We start from the raw sequence: 20,143 nt of genomic DNA on the forward strand, positions 1-20,143 counted from the left end.
GGTGCAGTTTCCTAGCGTGAGCCGTGCTTTCCGGTTTAAGTGTGTTCAGCGTTAGTGGATGAAGGTGCTGAACCCCCTTGTGAATATAAAATGCTCTACTGCTGGCTTTAACAGCGATAGAGAAAACAGAGCTCAAGCGATGCAACGAGGATCCGCGGAGTCCGAGGATTTTGTGTCGGGGCTGCCCTGGATTTGTGGGATGGGAAGAAGTGGAGTATTGGCGTTAATTTACTGAAGCACTAAGTGACTTACAAACCAACCGTATTATCTACCAGGCTCTGAGGCTCGTATCGAAACTCAAGCCGCATCAACCTCGGCTGCCTTATTTCCGGAAGCGTTACAAATGCTCCCGGGAGCTCCTTCGCTATCGTATTCTGGTATTGAATTATTATCATCAGAGAAAGCAAAGCCGCTGCGGGGCTGCGGCCTGCTCTCCGCAGGGGCGGCTGGTCGCTCAGCTGAAGCCGGTAGCGACGAAGCTCCGAGTCTCGTAGCTGTGCCGAGCGTGCGCTTGCGGGTTGGTTCAGCGAGAGGCGCAGGGGGCTGTGGTGCTGTTACTCCGCGGGACGTGGGACAGGACCGCGCGCAGCGTGGTACAGCGGGCGGGTAACGCCGGTCCCGCAGCTCTCCGGCGCCGCGGCCGGTACTTCAGCACGTGGGGAAGAGCCCCGGCGCCCCGCGCACGCCGGGGGACGCGCGGCGGGCGCCGCTCCCACCTGCCCGCGGGTGGGCGTGGGGCGGGCGGGGCCGCGCGGGGGCCGGGCGCGGCCGCCAGGGGCGCCCTTGTGCGCGGGCGGGCGCGGCGCGGCGCAGCGCGGCCGGGAGGAGCCGGCGGGGCGGCGGGCGGCGCCGGTCGCTGCCTGCCCGGTGCGCGGCCCGCGGCCCACCATGAACAGCATCAAGAGCGTGCCGGCGCGGGTGCTGAGCCGGCGCGGCGGGCACAGCCTGGAGGCGGAGCGGGAGCAGTTCGACAAGAGCCAGGCAAGGGCGGCAGAAGGGGGCGGCGGTGTCCCGGTACCGGCTCCGGTTCCCGGTACCGGTTCGGAGCCGGGGGCGCTGCGCGATCGGCCCGCTGCGCTCCGCGGGGCAGCGCCTCGGGGCGCGCTGCACGCGGGGGCATCCCGGGGGGGGAAGGCGGGTCTCCGCTGGGCTCCGCGGACGCCCGGTGAGGCGGCACGGCCGCCGACCGACCGTCCGTCCGTCTGTCTGTCCTCGCTGCCGGTCCGGCGCACGCTCCCCCGCCCCCGCCTTCCCCACTGCTTCCTCCCGCCGCGGCCCCGGGACGGTCCCGCGTGGGCACCGGCTCGTCCCGCAGCCCCCGGGCCGGGCACCGGGGCCGGCGTCCCCGCCGTGCGCCGCCGCTCCGGCGGGCAGCAGAGCCCCGGGGCAGGCGGCGTGTGTCCCCCCGCACCCCCGGGCCTTATCGGCAGGTAAACACGGCCGTGAGCAAACAGGGAAAGTTTTAAGGCCCCGCCCGTGCCGGCGGAGCGCGGCCGAGCCCAACGGGCACCGCAGGCAGGAGCCCGGGGCTGCCCCCGGTGCCCACCGCACCGGTAACGCGCATCTCGGCATCCCTGCGATGCCCCTCGGTCCCGGTCCCAGCCCCGCGGCGGCACGGGCTCCCTCGACGGAACCGGGGGCTCTGGGTCACGCGGGGGTCGGGGTGCCCGGCCCCAGAGAGGGTGGCAGAGGGAAAAGAAAGCCCAAACGTGTTTGTGCCCCGCAGTGTCCGCCCTGGACGGGGTGTCCGCAGCCCTTCCTGCGGCCCCCCTGGGGTGGGCGATGCGCGGGCACCGATGGGGCTGGCGTATGGCTTCTGGGAAGTTAATTACTTTACTCCAGCAGCCTGGGCAGGGAGGGACGGGCTCGCCGGCTGCCCCAGCAAAAGTACTAGTGCCCTCCCGGCACACATCCTCTGACTCCGCTGATTTTGCAGCCTGCAAATTCATGGCAGGTATTTTTTCCCCTTTGCCCTGTTGCGCTGCCGGTCCTTCCCCGGCCCCTGGGCCGGTTTGGCCCCGGAGGGTGCCAGCAAAGGCAGGTGGCCATTTCAGGCCTGGCAGGGTCAGGGTGCTGCTCAGCCGTGCTGGGTAGGAAACGGAGCTTGTTGGTTTGGGGAGCAACACGAGAAAACCGGCAATTCCGGTTCCTTCTGGACGCGTCTCCTTCAATCGTCCCGCTGGGCACTACTGATAAATAATCGCAGTGGGAGCGCTGCCTCTGCGCCGAAGGGCAGCCCGTGCCAGCCGGGTGGGAACGCGTCCTTCCTCCCTCCCTCCTGCCCTTCCACGACGTTTTGGGCTTTTTGGTGGGATTTGTGCCCCACATGGTTGTGACTTCACTCATGGCCACAGGGATGTCTTGGGCAGAGTCATTTACAGGGCGAGCGGGTGGTCGTTCTCTAATGGAGTAAAACCTGGGGCTTGCTGGCTGATGGTCACATCCACCACCCAGAACTGACCTTTTTTCCAGCATCCACTGAAAAACTCTCCTAAAGGAGCTTTATCCTAATGTTGCTTCCCATGGCGGTGCTTTGGGTGAGAGCAAAACTGTTCCAATGTCAGTACACGGGTATTGATCTGCCTTTTACATCTAATTATAGCAGCTGCGGAGACGGCCGCCGGTTGCCTTTGTATTGCGGGGAGGCCGGTGGCACGTGCCCTCCGCGCACCTTCGCCGGCCGAGGATTTCACACCACCCTGGAGAATGATGCTGCCAAACTCAAACGCCCCATCTCCTTTTCCCCAGCAAAGGCCAGGGCGATGCCTGCGGGTGCGGACAAGGGTTGCTGGCCCTGATGTGATCCCAGGTGCTCATGGGTGACGTGAAGGCCAGCTGCTTTCCCTGAAAATGCTTTTTGAGGTCTTGTGTCGGGATGATGCAGACGTCCCCCTCGGAGTAGCTGTGTGTGGGAGGTGGGAAGCCACTGTCCTGCAGCGGGCGCTCACTCTGCAGCCTGGCAGGAGGCAAAACTTGCCCTTTTCTGTGACAAATTTTTACTTTTCTTAAAGAAGAAAGATAACAATCCAACGAGCTCTGGAGCTGCCAGGAGTATAGTGGTGATTTCTTGGTGTAATTTGGGAAGGAGAAGCGTTAGGAAGGGAACTCCGGAGCAGCCGTTAGCAGTTTGGCTGCTCCAAAGCCCTTGCGTCGCCCGGCTGGGGAGGTTTCCAGCTTGACATCCTGCTGCCAAAAAATCACTCCCCGCCGTGGCGTCGTGTCGGGACCCAGCATCCACCTGCCGGGTGGGGATTGCGGTTCTGCGGGATGCTGGGGTTTCGGGGAGCCGTGGGCGGGGAGGATCACACCGTAATTAAAAGCAGCCTGGAAAGAAAGGGTGGATGTAAACTGCGCTCCTTCATTTGGGCGCTTTGATCCAGGCTTTAGTCACCAGCTTGGTACGTGAGGGCTGTGAGTAAGACATTAGGGCTGCGCCCGTGTGGGCTCCCATGGCCGGGCAGGTTTTGGGGTTGGAACCTGTTGCTGACGGGGCTGGGGCTGCACCGATCCCCGGCGGTGATGGGGAACCATCCGCAGGTGGCATGAAGGTTTCAGCCAGGATGGTTACACATCTGCCGTGATAACCAGGACCTGCCCATCTGCGGACGTGCCAATGACGTCCCAAGAGGCTGGGTCAAGGGTGAATGTCTCCATTTTAGAGCTGTCCTCCATGGCCCAGCTCACCAGGCAGCCAGCAGGAGCATCCTGAAGACACAAGTGTCCCAGGCTGCAGCATCACCCCGTGCCCATCCCTGGTCCCACCATGCCCTTTTTGGGGACCTCTTGGCCAGCTTGGGTTTTGGAGCCAGTGAAAATGCACCTCAGCCAGCAGCCCGAGGGACTGGCATCGATTTGGTGCCACTGTGGTTGATTTGGGACCACACTGGACGTGTCATCTCCATCATGGCAGTGCTGCGGGTGGGCTGGGGGCTGCCCCTGCGTGGGTCCGCTCATCTGCACCAGACGTAAAATGGCTCAGGTGAAACCTCTGCGCTGAATCACCAAGTATTAAACCAGCCGCTCCGGCAGCTCCTGGCCTGAATCCTGGCTGGTTGGGCTGGAAACGAGCTTACGGACAATAAACGCAATAAAACCACCAGCACCGATGGGAATTACAGCCTGGTTTTGGGACAGACCAGCTGGGTCCCAGCCCTAGCCCCATCCCACTGGGCAGCACCGGGTGGCCGAGCTCCCGTCCCCGGGGACGTGCGATGGCCTTTTCTTTCCCGGGGGTCTGCCCTTGTCTCACGCGTCTGCCCCTCCGGCTGCGCCTCCTCCCAGCCTCGCGGGGCTCGAGGCTGAGCCCACCTCCCACCGACGGGTTGAGATGAGCATGGTGGGTCGGGATGAGCGCGGTGTGTTGCTCCCACACGCGGCGGCTGGTGAGAGTCCAGGTTCGGGAGGCGTGTCTGCTCTGCTGCCCCTGCCATGCGAAGCACCTCAGTAAGATGCAGTAACCCCTTTAGCAGCTCTTCGCTGCAAAATGTGTTTCCAAGCCCTGCCTTGCAAAACCATTGGTTTGTCGCGCTCTGGTGCGTGATAAACCTTGCTTTCTGTCAGTAAACCATCACTCTGGTGTCGTACCGGGAGGTGCCAGCAGCCCTGAGGACCTGTGGCACATCTCTCCGGTCGAGCTGCGGCCGAGGACTCAGCCTCTCCAGCCTTCCGGCGGGCTGCGGAGGTGCTGCGTGCTTTGGGAGAGGCGGCTGTGCTGCAAGTGCCTGTTCCCAGGCACTCCAGGCTCGTTAACCTTCGGGGATAAGAGGATTACAGCAAGAGCCGGGCTTAACTCCGCTGCTGCTTTACGGCCCCACATGGCGGGGTAAAGCCAGGGCTTCCCCGGTGCGGGGAAGGCAAACCAGCCCCTTCTACCATCAGCTAGGCTCAGCATTTTGGGGCTGGCTCGCTTTTCGGGATGCACTCACAGTGGTTTTGCCACTGCAGTGCCCAGCTCGTGGGCGCAGCCGTTTTGGGCTCATCTGGGGGGGATTTGGTGCATTGACACCTTTGGCATCACCCCTTCGGCAGGGCATCGGGTTCCTCCTGCATAAGTCAGGAGCACTCGATAACCCGGCATCAGGTTCCTCCTCCAGCAGGAAAGCGCCTCGATTCGGAGGCGTCCGCCGGGCCAGCACCAAAGCAGGTGCTTTCCCCGGGAGGGGAAATAAGATTTTTCTCAGGTTTTACGGCTCGTGGGGCTGCAGGGAGGGACCGGGTTTCTCTTCCGGCACGAGCGCCGGCGGCGGGGCCGCTTCCTGCCTTCCCAGCTGGGACCTTTTTTCTCCGCCGGTGACCGAGGGTTTGTGCGAGGTCGAAACGGAGGGACTTGGGGAGGAGGAGGAAGATCCTCATCGATCACAGCAACTCGGTTTTGCAGCCCGTCAGCATGTGGGAGACGCAACCGACCCCCGTCTGGGATGGTCTTTTGGAATAAACTTTTAATTTGAAGTGTTCTGTCATCAAACACGTTAAAATACAGATAATCCTCCTCTGATAATCACGCTGCTCCAGATTTTTGCTCTGTCGAAATGGGCATTGCGGCCACCACTCCCTCCTTGCTTGGGGGCTGCATTTGCCCCATGTGCTGTTTGCACGTGGCAACGTCGTTAAAAAAAAAAACAAACCCAAACACCACCCCCCTCCTCATTCAAAGGCTCCTTGTGATTAGACAAACAACCCTGGAATTTGGCATCTCGCTGTCGTGCTTTAATGCTTCCCGGGCACGGCGCTGAGTTCAGGCTGCAAAAATGCAAAAATTTGTTTCCTGGGATGGGGACGGCAGGGAGCATCAGCGCACGGTTGGTCGTGGCCCAGCTCCGTGCCGGGGATGGGGTTTTAACAGGCTGCTTTGTTTACAGATAAAAAAGCCTATTTTGATGTGTCACAAATGGCTTTGAGGTGACAAATGTGTTATAAAATTCAGGTTATTCCCCATTCGGGGGGAGGACAGGGTAGCTGCGAGGGTCGCGCTGGCTGACAGCCGCTCTCTCCTTCTCTTGCAGGCCATCAGCATCAGCAAAGCCATAAATACGCAAGAAGCACCGGTGAAGGAGAAACACGCCCGCCGTATCCTTTCCCTCGGCTCGCCTGGATGAGGCAGGAGGGGTTTCACCCCGTGGGGCTGGAGCCATGGGAGGTTTGGGAGGTGGGAAATTCATGCAGAGCTTGGCTGGGGGATGATGTCTTGTAGGTTCATCCATCAGTGAAAATACAAAGTAGGGCAGTGCGAGAAAATTGCGTTTGTTTGGCGATAAAATGCAAAGGGCCCCAGTGTTCCCCGCAGCAGGGGAAGGTGCACCAGAAAAAAAAAATAATGGGGGATTTATCTGCGAGTGCAGCATTGCTCCGGTCATCTCCGTGCCTGCGGTACACTCGGTGCCTGTCCCCTTTTTGACAAAAGTTGAACAGGAATAGCCCCCGGCCCCGCCTGTCCCCTGCTCCCGCCTGTGTCCGGTTGGCCTTGACCGCAGGGAAGGGATCATCCTGGGGACGCACCACGAGAAGGGAGCGTTCACCTTCTGGTCCTACGCCATCGGGCTGCCCCTGCCCAGCAGCGCCATCCTCAGCTGGAAGTTCTGCCACGTCCTGCACAAGGTCCTGCGTGACGGCCACCCCAACGTGAGTGTCCCCTCCGAAACGTCCCTCCCGCGTCGCTGGCAGGGGGGATTTTTTGGCTTTTGCCAATGTCCCTCTGTGCAGAGGGTGTGTTTGCTTCCCTGCCCCGGCCGCCTTTCCCGGGCCGTGGGGTTTGATACCCCGCGCCTTTGAAACCTCCCTGGGCAAAGCCCCCACCTCTGGTTGCCATTGAACTTCTTCTTCCAAAGGCGGAGTGGCGTAAGGGGCCAGGTCCATCCCCTTCCCCAGCTTCAGGGCAGGCAGGCAGGCGCTCAGCCAGCTCCGTGCCGGCCCCACCGTGCCGCATCCCTTCCGTTTTTGTCCCCAGGTCCTCCAGGACTGCCAGAGGTACCGCAGCAACATCCGAGAGACGGGGGACCTGTGGGTGAGTGGGGCGAAGCGGGAGGTTGTGCCTTCCCGGAGGCTTTGGGGTGGGTGCTGAAAGGGCATCGTGGGCACGGGGAGGGCAAAGCACCACCTGAAATAACGCATCGCCCGCGTGGCGAAGGGCAGGAGGGCGAGAGCCGTAGGGCTGGCGTGGGTTCACCAGCATGCGTGGGCTCTGCCAGATCCGGTCACGTCGCTGCGGATTCGCCATGTTTCCCCGCGTGTCTCTGGCAGGGCCATTTGCACGACAGGTACGGGCAGCTGGTGAGCATCTACACGCGGCTCCTCCTCACCAAGATCTCCTTCCATGCCAAGGTGAGAGACTCTGCCCCCGCCACACTCTGCCGTGCCGGCGTACGGGACTTTGCCGGGGGTTGTGTCGCATCAGCAAAAATATTACCAACAACTGCTGTTTTTTTTTTTCCTTTTACAAAGCATCCTGAGTTCCCCCCAGGCCTCGAAGTGTCGGATGAGGTGCTGGAAAAGACCGCAGGGACGGACGTGAACAACATGTGAGTGTCCTGGCAGGAGCAAAGCCACCGGTGCACGGTCACCGGCTCGGTGCTGCCCGGCTGGCAGCATGCCGCTAACGAAACGGCTCCTGTTCAGGGCAGCCATTGGTATTTTATAAATTGGTCAGGTGCTTGATTCCTCCTGCACTCGCAGAGTGGTGAGGAGCACGAATGCAGGGAGCAAACCCACCAAATTCTTGTCAATCTGCGCCCTTCGCTGGCGCGGGCACCTGCAGTGAACATGAGCAGCAGGAGCAAGGATGTCTCTGCCACTGCGTGACAGGGTTTTGGTTTTTTTGGCAGCTTCCAACTGACGGTCGAGCTGTTCGACTACCTGGACTGTGAGCTGAGGCTTTCGGAGTCAGGTGAGGAGGCGGCAGGTCCCTCCCGCTCGCCCCAGGGCTCTTGAGCCATGAGTTCGCTCTTTGGTCGTGAATGGAGTTCCACCTTGGGAGGCTGAGCTCGGAGGCTCAGGTCCTTCCTCCTCTTCCCATGAGATTTCTGAGGTCATTTCTCAGCTGGATTCCCCTGTGGATGCTGTTGTAGGAAAATATTTAAGGAATGTGGCTGGTTTTGGCCCACCTAAGCAATGCAGAGTGTTGTTTTCAAAGTGGTGCTCCTCTGAAATGTGTTTTTATTTCTTTTTGGTACAACCATGTTAATAATATGCTTTACTCAAATCCTTTCTATCCCCCTGAAGCAGAGGATGGGGCTGTACCTCTTTCTAAATACTCATTTCCCCTTGTTGAAGTACCTCTGGGGAGGGCTGAAGGCCCTTGCCCATGTTTGCTTCTCTCACCTGCTCCAGAAATTTTTAGATGGCTTAAAAACGTGGTGGTTTCTTCCTCCGTTGTGAGTCAAGAACACGGAGCTGCCCTGGAAAACAGGGCACAGCAGGAGAGACCATATTCCCAGCTCCCGTCAGCCTTCCGCTTCCCCTCCTGACCCAGTTATAACAGAGAATTTATATTTATAAATACTTTAAAGCTGAACAGGGGAGAAGCTGGGGTGGATATGCTGGCTGGATTCCTGCCAAGGGAAGGGATCCGTTTCCGAGCCGGGGCAGGCGAGGCTGCGGTGCCTGCAGGCCTGTCCCCTGCCCTGGGATCCTCTCCCAGCTCCATGCAGGATTAAATAGAGCGGAGCGAGACCCCTTGCCTTCCCCAGCTGCATCGTGCAGTGGCAGCTCCTGAGGGCAGCCATCCTGCCTTTGCATCGTTCCGGGGTTAAATCCCTCCTTTTTGGGGTTGGGGTATTGGGAGCAGAGCTGAGCACCCCGTCCCTCTGCCACCACACATCCTTTTGGGTGTTTTTCTTGCACAGAGAGGGGTTGTTCCCAGCTGAGTGGGACAGGACGGGCAGCAGCCCCGGCGTTTGCCCTGTGTCCTGGCAAAGCCACGTCCGTCGTGGTTAATGATCAAACCGAGTCGCCCGGAGCAGGACGGCTCTGCAAACACAGCGCCGGCACCTCACTGCGCTCAACCCTTCAGTTTTCAGGCAGCTCAACACCTCGATGGCGATCTCGCAGATGTCGGCGGTGCAGTGCCGCCTGGCCCCCCTCATCCAGGTCATCCAGGACTGCAGCCACCTCTACCACTATGCCGTCAAGTTAATGTTCAAGCTGCACTCCTGTGAGTCCCTGGGGACGTGCCCTGCACTGGTCTTTTCCCGGGTCGGGCTGTTGGCTGGACTTGGGACTCAAACTTGCGTGGATGGAGGCATCCGTCACCGTGTTCCCGTATCCCGCCCGGGCTCTAAGGACCCGCTCCATCCCACGTAGACATCCCAGATGGAGGAATTAGAAGGATTTGTCCTTGATTAATTGAAACTGATGTGCCTTGGCCCGCCAGCCCCTGCATGGGATTGCTGGGCAGCGCGGTGTCAGGGGCCTCGCGCGGGTATTTCGGGGTTCCCACACCCGCCTCTCTTTGCGCCGCGACCCTGGTCCCTATGCCAGGGATGGGGACACCCCAATCCCATCCTGACCCCTCGCATCCTGCTCCCACCTGGCCTTTATCCCGCTGACTTTTGCAGCCGGACGGATCTGGGCGCATGTGAATAGATTTGCAGCCCCGGATCAGTCACGGCTGTCCCCCCGCCATCGCCGCAGGTCTGCCAGCCGACACGCTGCAGGGCCACCGAGACCGTTTCCACGAGCAGTTTCGCAGGTAACCAGGGGCCGAGGTGGGGCGGTGGGGTCCTCTCCCTCCTGCCAAGCTCCCTCCCCACCTCCCCTGCAAGCCGTTTTTCTTTCCCCCTTCTCCAGCCTGAAAAACTTCTTTAAGAAAGCATCCGACATGCTGTATTTCAAGCGGCTCATCCAGATCCCTCGGCTGCCAGAGGTACAGAAGGATTTCGGCGTGTGGTGCTTGTGTGTGCTTTGGAGAGCTTGTGTGTTCAGGGTGCACGGGGGTGTCCCTACGGATGGGTTTGGGGTCTGGGGACACCACAGAGGGACCCTCCGGCACATCTCGGCAGCACAGGGATGGCTGCCTCCCTTCCCTCGGCCGTCTGCCTGCGGTGGTTCCCAACACCCCTTGGCAATGCCACCACGACTTCTTGTCCCTGCAGAGCCCTCCGAACTTCTTGCGGGCGTCTGCGCTGGCCGAGCATGTGAAGCCGGTGGTCGTCATCCCCGAGGAAGCCCCCGAGGATGAGGAGCCAGAGAACCTCATCGAGATCAGCACAGCTTCCACCACGGAGCCGCAGGTGGGAGCACGGGGATGGGGTGGGGACCCTGCGACGGTGGGGACAGGCATCCGCAGCCTGGCTCAGCTCGGCACCCTCTGTCTTCCCCAGATCACCTCGGATGTATTCGAGCAAACCTTCGGGCCACCCAATGGCATTCGGGACGACAGGTATGGGGGTCCATGGTGGCAGATGGGGGAGGCCACTGCTGTTTGAGACCAACCTGCCTCTCTCTGCAGGGATGCGCAGATTGAGAGCCTGAAGAAGGAGGTGGACATGCTCCGAGCAGAGATGGAGAAGATTAAACTGGAGGTAAAGCCCAGCTGGGGAGCAGCCGGTGCGGGAGAGTGGGGTGTTTTTTGGTGCTGTAGTGTGGAAACCCCGACAGGATGCAGCAGGAGCGGGGTCCTGGCACCCAGCGCTGTGCTTCGGGGCCTCTCCCAGTGCCAGGACTTGACTCCTGATGTAGATGGGGTGGGGGACACGAGACCTGTCCCCTACTGTTGCGACCTCCTGCTTGCAGCAGGGACAGAGCGGCTGCAGGGGCCGAGGGGAGAGCTTTCCTGTGCATCTCGCGGCTGCTTTCCCCGACTCGCAGCCGGGCGCCTGGATAGGGATGTTGGGGAGGGCAGAGTTGTTGCTGGCGTGGGTGCAGGTCAGTGCCCGCGTGCCTGACGGTGTCCCGCAGGCGCAGCGGTACATCACGCAGCTCAAGGCGCAGGTGAACAGCCTGGAGGGTGAAGTGGAGGAGCAGCGCAAGCAGAAGCAGAAGGCGCTGGTGGACAATGAGCAGCTGCGGGACGAGCTGGAGAAGCTGCAGAGGGTTAAGCAGGACAGCGACAGGTCCCAGCGGCTCTGCGCCGAAGCGGAAAGTAGGTGCCCTACAGCACCCGTCGGCTGCAGGACACCCGTGCCGCGGTTGCTGATGCTTTCTCGCCCTGTCCAGAGAAAGCCAGTGCCACAGAGATCCGCTACACGAAGCTGAAGGAGAAGCACAGCGAGCTCATCAACACGCACGCTGAGCTCCTGAGGAAGGTAACGCTGCCGTCTGCCAGGCAGGGACCGACCGTGGCCTTCGTCCCGCTGCCGGTGTGGCTCACGTGTGCCCCAGCCCCACCCCGTAGCGGTCCCATCGTCCTGCACCCAGGGACCTTTGTGCGCTGGGCCGGGGCCACCCCTTCAATTCATGGCCACTGGCAGGCAGCATTTTGGGTGCCATGAGAAAGGCATCTTGGAGGTATCCCCTGAGCCAGAATTTGGTCAGAACAAGCCCGGCGATGGCGAGGGTCTCCCCGCCAAATGCCCGCTAAGCCTCATGTCCCCACGCAGAACGCCGACACTGCCAAGCAGCTGACGGTCACGCAGCAGAGCCAGGAGGAGGTGGCCCGTGTCAAGGAGCAGCTGGCGTTTCAGGTGGAGCAGGTCAAGCGAGAGGCCGAGATGAAGGTGAGCCAGCACAGCCCCGGATCCTTCCATGCCGTGGGGCTTCGTCGCTCGGCAGAGCCCTTCCCAGCCCAGGAAACACAGCGGCTGTGCACAGTTTGGGTGCAAGGGGTAGGGGTGGTTGCTGATGTCGGTCCCTGATCCGGGAAGGAGTTCCCTTGGCTCCTCAGGAAGGCGTTATTTAATGCATGCCTCATTCCCTCCTGCCCAAATCTGCCTTTTCGTCCCCCAAGAAAATGCCACAATGCAAATTGATGGGTTTGGGTGCTGTTGTTCTCCGGGGCCTGAGCTGGGGCCTGCTCCCAAAATTCCTGCTCGGGGGAAAGGAGCCCTTTCAGGAGACCACCCCCAAGACCCTGAAAACCCCTCCTGCAAAACGCGGCCGGATTCATTCCCGCCATCCTGGCTGTGTGCCGGTGCTGAGCGGGGCTGGAGCGCGTTTGCAGCGCCTGAGCCCTGGCACGGGTGTGCGGTTGCAGCTGGAGGACCAGAGCGTGCAGATGGAGCAGCTGCGGCAGGAGCTGGACGCCCGGCGGGACGAGCTGGACCAGGCGCAGCGCTCGCTCAGCCACGCCAAGCAGGTACGAGGCCAAGGGCGTGGGGTGCACCCAAATTCCCATCACAAATCCCTGTCGTGCAAGATGGCGCATCTGCCACCACTGCCAAGCCAGCGGTGTGAACAGCAGCCCAGGGAGCCATCATGGTGATGAATGTGGGTCCACCTCATCGGTGTCACGAGCTGGGCATGTCCTCAGCTCTCCCCTGCATAACCATTGGGCTCGCGACATGGTGACAGGGGGGTGACGGGGGTCTCCTCGCCCCACGGGCAGGCAGGCGCGGAGCTCAATGCCCAAGTGGAGGCCCTGCATGCCGAGAAGGAGGTGCTGAGGCGGTCAGTGAGTGAGAAGGAGTGCGAGCTGCTCTCCACGCGTGGCCTCATTGAGGAGAAGGAGCTGCAGCTGAGCCAGGAGGCAGACAAGGCCACAAGGGAGATCCGTGAGCTACAGGGCAGGCTCCTGGAGAAGGTACGGTGCTGTGTGGAGAGCCCACTGCCCCTCTGCTTGCTGGGGTGAGACCTGTTTGGGGGTGCTGACCAGTCGCGGGGCTCAGCCAAGCCATTGCCGATGTAGCCGGTGGGATGTGACTTGTACCAGCAATGATGGGATGCTTGGGTCTAGTCCTGCAAAGGGGCTCTTGAGGGGTATGCTGGTGGTGGGGCCACCGTGATGGGGTCCTGTGTTCCCGTTGTGCCACTCACCCGTTCCTCCCACCCTGCAGAGCAACCAGGAGCAGAATCTGCAGCAGAAGCTGCTGGATGAGCAGTTCGGCATCCTGCAGGAGACGGTGCGGGAGGCGGAGGACATCCTCCGTGACGCGGTGGCCAAGCTGGATGACCCGCTGCATGTCCGCTGCACCAGCTCCCCAGGCATGTCCTGCTTGACCACGGGGGCTGCAACCCACAGCCCCTTCTCTCTCTGAGACACGTCATGTTGTATCTCAGCTGTCCCCAGGCATCTTTTCCCACCAAATGTCTCACCCAAAGAGATTGGGGTCTGACTTCCCAGTGCTAAATTTTTAGCTCTGATCTCAGCACTGTTTTGCTTTAATGACTCAGATTTTAGTGCTGCTCCCCAGCCGGGGCTGCGAGGACCCAAGCCATCTTGGCTTCCACTCAGTGGTGCCCTGTGAAGTCAGCACTCACGCTCATTCGGACACTCGGCAGCCTGACTGCACTAACAAACCTAAATTCATTGCAGATTACCTGCTCAGCCGGGCGCAGGCAGCGCTGGAGTCCACGGATGCCCTGGAGAACGGACACGCGCAGTACGTGGCCTCCATGGCAGGTACCTGGGGCCGGGGACCGGCGGCATTGCTTGCATCTTGCTTTTATTTTTATACATCTAGCAGCCCCCAGCTGCTTCGGGGCCATCGGCAAGCGTGCAATGCCCTGGTGATGGAGGAACACGGTGGGTGGAGCTGGTGGGTTCCCATGTGCTCATTCAAGGAGCAACCTGCAAGCTGAAGGGGTCAATACTGATGTCTCCAAGCTCTTGTACCGATCCTTGAGTGCCTTTGAGGGTGGGCTGCAGCCCCCAGGCCATGGCAAGTTGTGCCCTGGGCTGGCAGCACCTGACCACATCCTCTTGCCGGCAGATGCTGCAGGGCTGGTGGGAGCTCTGGCCCTCTTCGCACACCTGACGGCCGACACCATCGTGAACGGCAGTGCCACGTCCCACCTGGCTCCCACTGACCACGCTGACCGTGAGTGCCGTGCATGGACGCAGCGGGTGTTGGGGGTGGGGTTTTTTTGTGGGGTGCTTTTTTGGGATGGCTGTGCTAAAGCCCCCTCCAGCAGGGGCTGGATATGGAGCAGATCTTCCCCAGGGACAGTGTGGTGCCCTCAGCTCCCTGTGCTCCCCTTTCCAACATTGGCTCCCCTCTGGTGCACCTTCCGGGGCCAGGAACATCGCGTTGCTCCTGGACACTGATTTATGCTCTTCTGCAAGAAATTTGCTGGATTCTGCCGACGCTCGGCATCATCTCCGCAGCCAAGGGGAGGAGAAAGAGAAGGGTGGCAGGACTGGGATGGAGGGACCCCTTGCCCAGCGAGGGGCCTGGCACCAACCCATCCTCTCCCCAGGGCTTATGGAGACGTGCCGGGACTGTGGGCAGCAGAGCCTGGACTACTTGGGTGAGCTGAAGGACAAGCAGACGCTGGGGCACGCCGAGCTGGGGGACGTGCGGCGGGCGCTGCAGGGGGTCCTGCAGCTGGCCCAGGTAGGAGATGGAGCCCAGAGCACCCACAGCTGGCAGGGTGGGTTATTTACTGGCGTTGATATTTCCTAAAGGAAAAATCAAAGCAGGCAGTTAACGGAGAAGTATATTGCCCCCATTTGTCAAGGAAGGATGTTTGCTCACAGCCTTCTGGTTGCACCTTAATGGACAGCTTTTTTTAAAAAAAAAAATGTTTTTAGAAATCAAACCATGCCTTTCCCCATTGTCCAAAGCTGAAATCAGAGATGCTGGGTTGGAGTGAGCACTTTGGGATGGCTTGTCCCCCCATACCCACAGGTTCTGGTGCTTTCCTTGAGCCATCTCAGCTTCTGAGTGCCGAGACCCTTCCTGGTGGTGCACAGTCACCCTCCGATTCAGCCCAATATTCCCTGCTGAATAAAAACTTCCCAACTTTCAGATAGTTCTTCTCCTGAAGCCCCCCGCTTAGTCTTCCGTTAAACCGCTGTTAATTCAAAGGCTGTCAGCTCTCCAGAGCCCTCTGGAGCCCTACCCTACCAAAAGCTGCTCCTGTGATCGACTTTTGTCCCCTTGATTTGGGGACAAAATTTCCTACCTCTGTATCATGTTTGCTGCAAGTTGGTGGCACATGTCCCTTCATCCTCGTGGTCTGCAGAATGCTCCTCCTGCAGCTTTATTTATTTGGGGATAGGGAAAGGAGTCGGATACCTTGGTTTGGTGTTATTCCTTAGAAATATTCCCTTTTCTCTCTCTCTGCCTAAAAACTTCCTGACGGCTGCTGCCTCCTCCGGCAGGAGCTGAGGCCCAAGAGCTTAGACATCAAGCAAGAAGAGCTGGGGGACATGGTTGAGAAGGAGATGGCCTCCACCTCAGAGGCGATTGAGGATGCTGTCAGGCGGATAGAGGTGAGACGAAGCTGCAGGACAGGCCATTATTGGTGCCTTGGGCAGCGAAGTGTCCATCTCTCCTCCACCCTGCTCACCCTTGCAGCAACGTGGTGTCCAACCCTTCCTCTTGTGTTTCCCTACAGGAGATGATGAGCCAGGCCAGAAACAAGAGCTCCGGTGTTAAGCTTGAAGTGAACGAGCGGTGAGATTTGAGGGGCGGCATGCGACAGCCGCTCTGTTCTGTGCCCATACCCTGCTGGGCTGTGCTCTGCTCCGAAGCCCCACGTGCAACCCAGGGCTGCATCGTCCTGATGCTGAGCACAGAATTCTCTTTAGAAGGATGCACCTTCATCTTGCACGTCTAAGCCAATTGTTCGCAGCTGCTTTGTGGGCTGCTTAGAAGTAACCTGCAGGCTGGCTGGTCTCCAAAAAACATCCATTTTCTAACTGAGGCCAAAGCCTGCTTCCCTGGACGTGGCATCAGAGGATGCTGAACAATTTTTTTTTGTTGTTTCCCTACAGGATTCTGAACTCCTGCACAGACCTAATGAAGGTCAGTACTGCAGAAACCTATTATCTGGGGTGTCAAAGACTGCACAAAACTCTAACTTCCTACCATCAATAGCATTCATCCTTCTCTGTAAAACCCACATCAAACACCAAAACCAGTTTTTCTTCATTCCAGGCTATTCGACTTCTTGTAACAACATCTACGAACTTACAGAAGGAGATAGTAGAAAGTGGCCGGGTAAGTCCTCCCCTACACTTGTCTCTGCACCAACATGCAATACAGGAGAATTTCCCACAATTTGCAGAAACACCTGCTGAATTTTGTGCTTTCTCCTGTTAGTGGTACTCTGACAGTCTCGGTCACTGGAGATGGGCTGCTCAGCCCTGTGCTCTCCGCGCACATCACTGTCACCTTTGCAAAGCCATGTCCATCTAAAGACGATGGTCCAAACTTGTGTTTTAAACCCAGCCCAAATTTGTAGGCTTGGGGCTCCAAAGCTAGTTTTCTTAGTATGTATTTAAGTGGCCCGAAGGGCACAGAAATGCTGCCAATCCCTTGATTTATGGCTTTATATATGAATTCATATATTGTTATATTTTATATGGATATTTTATATGGATTTATGGATGTATATATTGTTGTATATTAGAAACAAGTTATTACAGGCCATAATATTCTCATAACAACAGGGGGCAGCAACAACTCAGGAGTTTTACGCCAAGAACTCACGCTGGACTGAAGGGCTGATCTCTGCCTCCAAAGCAGTGGGCTGGGGAGCCACGCAGCTCGTGTAGGTACCCCGGGACCTCTCCTTGGCTGCTGAAGGAGGCTCCTCTCTGGGCACAGCTCCGCGTGCTGCGCCCGGGGCCGGCCCATGCTTCTCCATCACCTGACAACCCAAACTGTCCCGCTGCTGAGTCTGCACAGAGCATGATTGCTAATTCCTGATAGAGCATCGTAGCCCGTGTTGGACCACACGGTCACCGAAATAGGGACTGCCAGCTCCTCCCTGCTTGCAAAATGTTAAAGTTGTCACAATCAAGCATTCCTGTGTCCTGGTTGCTGCTCAGATGGTCCTGGATGGGGTGGTTGGGATTGGGGCAGGGTATCCCCATGCCAGTGCAGGAACTGTGGGGGCTTTTTGGCACAAAGCTTTAAAAAATCTCATCCACATCTTTACAGAAACACAATTCTGTCTCCTCAAAGGAGACATTTTATACCTGTCCAGAACTTCTGGATCTGGGCTTTGAGTTGTTTGCTTTGTAAATGAGCTTTAAATAATTACAGACAAAGCTGCTTGTTCAAAGTCTGATGCTGATTTCTAAGGGTATAGCAGGAGGTAAATAACCTGCATTTGCTTCGTAGTGCACAGCGAGTATCTCTAATACGATCTCCTTTCTGATCCCTAATGCAGGGAGTCAGCAGACAGAGTTGTCCTGCACACGGGCAAATACGAAGAACTGATTGTCTGCTCCCATGAAATCGCTGCCAGCACGGCCCAGCTGGTGGCTGCCTCCAAGGTGAGTGTCCCAGCAGGACCGTCTGCGCGCAGCTTGTCAAGCTTTAACTCATTTTGTTCCCATGGTTTTGTCCGACGGATGCTTTTGGGCAGCGGCGCGTGGCCATCCTGTCTGCCCGCCCTGCAGCCCCTTCCCGGAGCAGGGAGGAAGGGGAGCTCTTACTATTTTCAAATCAGTCTGTGATTTTGATCTGCACGGCTTCACCTGCGTTAATATTCCCATACGTAGCAGGGCTTGCCTTAGAAATGAAGATCTGTAAAACCTCCTGTCTTCCTCCTGCCAAGCTGATTATGTAAAGAAAATGTTAATAACTAAGAAGAAACCCCAAATAAGCGACTGCAGGAACCAGCACTGAGAATGAGGGATTTTGGTCCTTGCCACCGTTCCTGTTGGTGTGGGCGAGAGCGATGGGTAGAGGTTTCGATGAGCAAACGGTTGAGGGGAGGAGGACCCATACTGCTTTTTACAGCAGATGGTTTTAAAATTAAGAGTATGGCTAAAAAAAAAAAAAAATAGTCTGTCTTAACTGATGCTACTTATCCGCGTGTGCTTGGCTCTGGTGGGAGCACAGCTGGTTTGGTATCCCGGGCTTGAAGGGCCTTGCAGGGGTCACCTTGTCTGGCTGCGATGGGACCATCAAGAATAAACGTGTCCATCTGTCCATCCGTCCTTTCCACCCCCAGATTTTCATGCCCAGGGACCGTGCTGACACGGTTTGCTCTGTGTCTCTGCTCTAACGCAGAACATGGCTGCCTGGGGGCTATGCCAAGCTGGTGAGCATGCGTGTGGGGCTGCTGTGGCGGGGACCGGCAGCCATGCCTGTGCTCTTTGCAGGTGAAAGCCGAGAAGAGCAGCAGGAACCTGGGCCGGCTCCAGGAGTGCTCGCGCAACGTCAACGAGATGGCGGCCAACGTGGTGGCTTCTACCAAGTCGGGGCAAGAGCAGATCGAGGAGAAAGGTGAGGATTTTGCAAGGAAAAGCGAGGGTAAAAAAAAAAAAAAAAAAACCAAACCCGAACAAATCACTTTCTGGCCTGGTGAAGACCTCGAGGTGCCTGTCTGGCTTCGCTTTGGCACGTGAGGGCCCTCTGCAAGGGCTGCGCTCAGCGAGGACCCCCCACTTTTCTCCACAGACACCATGGACTTTTCAGGCATGTCCCTCATCAAGCTGAAGAAGGAAGAGATGGAAACACAGGTACGGCCACGAAGGAGGATTGGGTGCTGCCCCCCTCGGGCCAGGCTGAGGTCCTGATCTGAGCCCGCACAAGGGGCGTCCCTTCTTTTGCCTCCCCAGCCATAGCACTGGGGCTGGCGGGGGGTATCGCCCCCGGGGTGCGCAGGGCCCAAGATGGCTGTTTGGGCGCAGGTGAAGGTGCTGGAGCTGGAGAAGCGTTTGGAGGGCGAGCGGGTGCGCCTGGGCGAGCTGAGGAAGCAGCACTACGCCTTGGCCGGGACTTACGATGCGGCGGAGGACGGGGAGGCGAAGCCAGCGCCAGCCCCCAGGCGAGGCATCCTCAAGAAGCCCCCCCTGGCCCAGAAGCCCGGCCATGGAGAGGTAGGGTCACCGGGGGTAAACGTACGCGGCGGGAGTGCGTTCACAGCACGAGTGACTGACAGTTTGCTTTATCCCCCATCTTGTTTCAGCCCGAGCGAGACGCTGGCCCGTACCCGCCTCACGGGGCGAACTAGCGGGGGCTGGCTGTGTTTTTCAACCGATCACGTTGCCTTTGTGCTGGCGTGCCTTCGTGCGCCGGGATCTCCCCACTGCCCGGCCTGGAAAACTGGATGTTTTTTAAAAAATATATATATTTTATTTTGGGGTGGTTTTTTTTCTTCACTTGATTCCTATCTGTAGAGCTGGGGGGCTCCTGCCAGCTCCCCGGGCAGCGTGGGATGCGCTCCTCCTCCTGGCCCACCAACCCGCTGTCCCGGTTTAATTTAATTTGGGGTTCATTTGGGTTAAATTTTTTTTTTTTTTTAACTTTATCAGCACTAGAAGTTTCAGTAATGTAGCTCTCTACTGTACTGCTCAGACCCTTTCAAAGAGCTGTGAACTGTTTTTAAAGTAGGAAACTGTTGGGCTTTTCTTGCAACCATTTTTTAAACTCCCCTTTTCAACCTGAGGAATAATTTGACTTTGTTTCGACGTGGGATCGGCCCTCAGCGGAGAGGAAGACGTTAGCCTTACCTGGCACAAGGAGCAGGGTTTTTGTAAGGGAAAAAGCAGTTACTGGCATACACTGGCAATAAGGATACAACCTTTTTTTTGTTTTCCTTTTCTATTTTTTATTACTACAGCATCATCAGGGGATGAGTTGCATTATGTTTTGTATTTAAGATAATTAGCAGAATTAAATCTAACCGTGGCCTACGGGAGCCAGGGGATAGAAGTCTGCAGCAATAAGGAATTACTGATGTGGAGAGACATGGGGGCAGAAGAAAAATCCTGTCAGCTGTATCTTCCCTTGGAGCTACTACCAAGATGTAGAATATTAAAGAAGCAATATTTAAAATACATGTTGTGCTGCCTGGTCAGCTCATTGGTGGGGAGGGGGCTGAGGCCAGGACTGGGGCAGGGGTGCTGGGCTCTGCTCCTTGAAGCAAGCTGGTCCTGAATCCCGGAGCCACGAAAGGCAAGAAGAGTGTTTGAAGGAATTCGCTAAAGCACCGGGGCAGGGTGGGGAATGTGGGGACACCCATGGGTGGGGTGGGGGGTGTATGTCTGGTTATATAGATATATACACACACACATATATACAGATACATGTGTGTATACACACACACACACAGATAAGAGAGACATACAGGTATATGTGTATATATGTAT

General features: G+C 58.1%; 1 protein-coding gene across 2 annotated transcripts; it reads left to right on the plus strand.

Moving 5' to 3' along the window:
• Positions 1 to 888: 888 nt before the first annotated feature.
• Positions 889 to 19,882, plus strand: HIP1R (huntingtin interacting protein 1 related; the record flags this gene model as incomplete). Of its 2 annotated transcripts, XM_082007579.1 has the most annotated exons (32): positions 889 to 981; positions 6,003 to 6,066; positions 6,476 to 6,618; positions 6,944 to 7,000; positions 7,237 to 7,317; positions 7,438 to 7,514; positions 7,818 to 7,879; positions 9,005 to 9,145; positions 9,625 to 9,682; positions 9,781 to 9,856; positions 10,086 to 10,223; positions 10,314 to 10,372; positions 10,442 to 10,514; positions 10,891 to 11,074; positions 11,149 to 11,237; positions 11,532 to 11,648; positions 12,125 to 12,226; positions 12,476 to 12,670; positions 12,924 to 13,071; positions 13,403 to 13,489; positions 13,800 to 13,907; positions 14,287 to 14,423; positions 15,194 to 15,304; positions 15,430 to 15,488; positions 15,809 to 15,839; positions 15,972 to 16,034; positions 16,487 to 16,587; positions 17,212 to 17,317; positions 18,152 to 18,275; positions 18,450 to 18,511; positions 18,683 to 18,871; positions 18,961 to 19,142. In XM_082007579.1, 32 exons carry the CDS (start codon positions 889 to 891, stop codon positions 19,003 to 19,005), a joined length of 3,180 nt encoding a protein of 1,059 aa, XP_081863705.1. In that variant the 3' UTR covers positions 19,006 to 19,142. The 2 variants fall into 2 exon arrangements, with proteins under 2 accessions (XP_081863705.1, XP_081863704.1); XM_082007578.1 differs by having other exon boundaries at positions 18,683 to 19,882.
• Between the last annotated feature and the right edge of the window lie 261 nt (positions 19,883 to 20,143).

The sequence above is a fragment of the Phaethon aethereus genome (genome assembly GCF_964289735.1).
Source record: "Phaethon aethereus genome assembly, chromosome: 17".
Classification (NCBI taxonomy): domain Eukaryota; kingdom Metazoa; phylum Chordata; class Aves; order Phaethontiformes; family Phaethontidae; genus Phaethon; species Phaethon aethereus.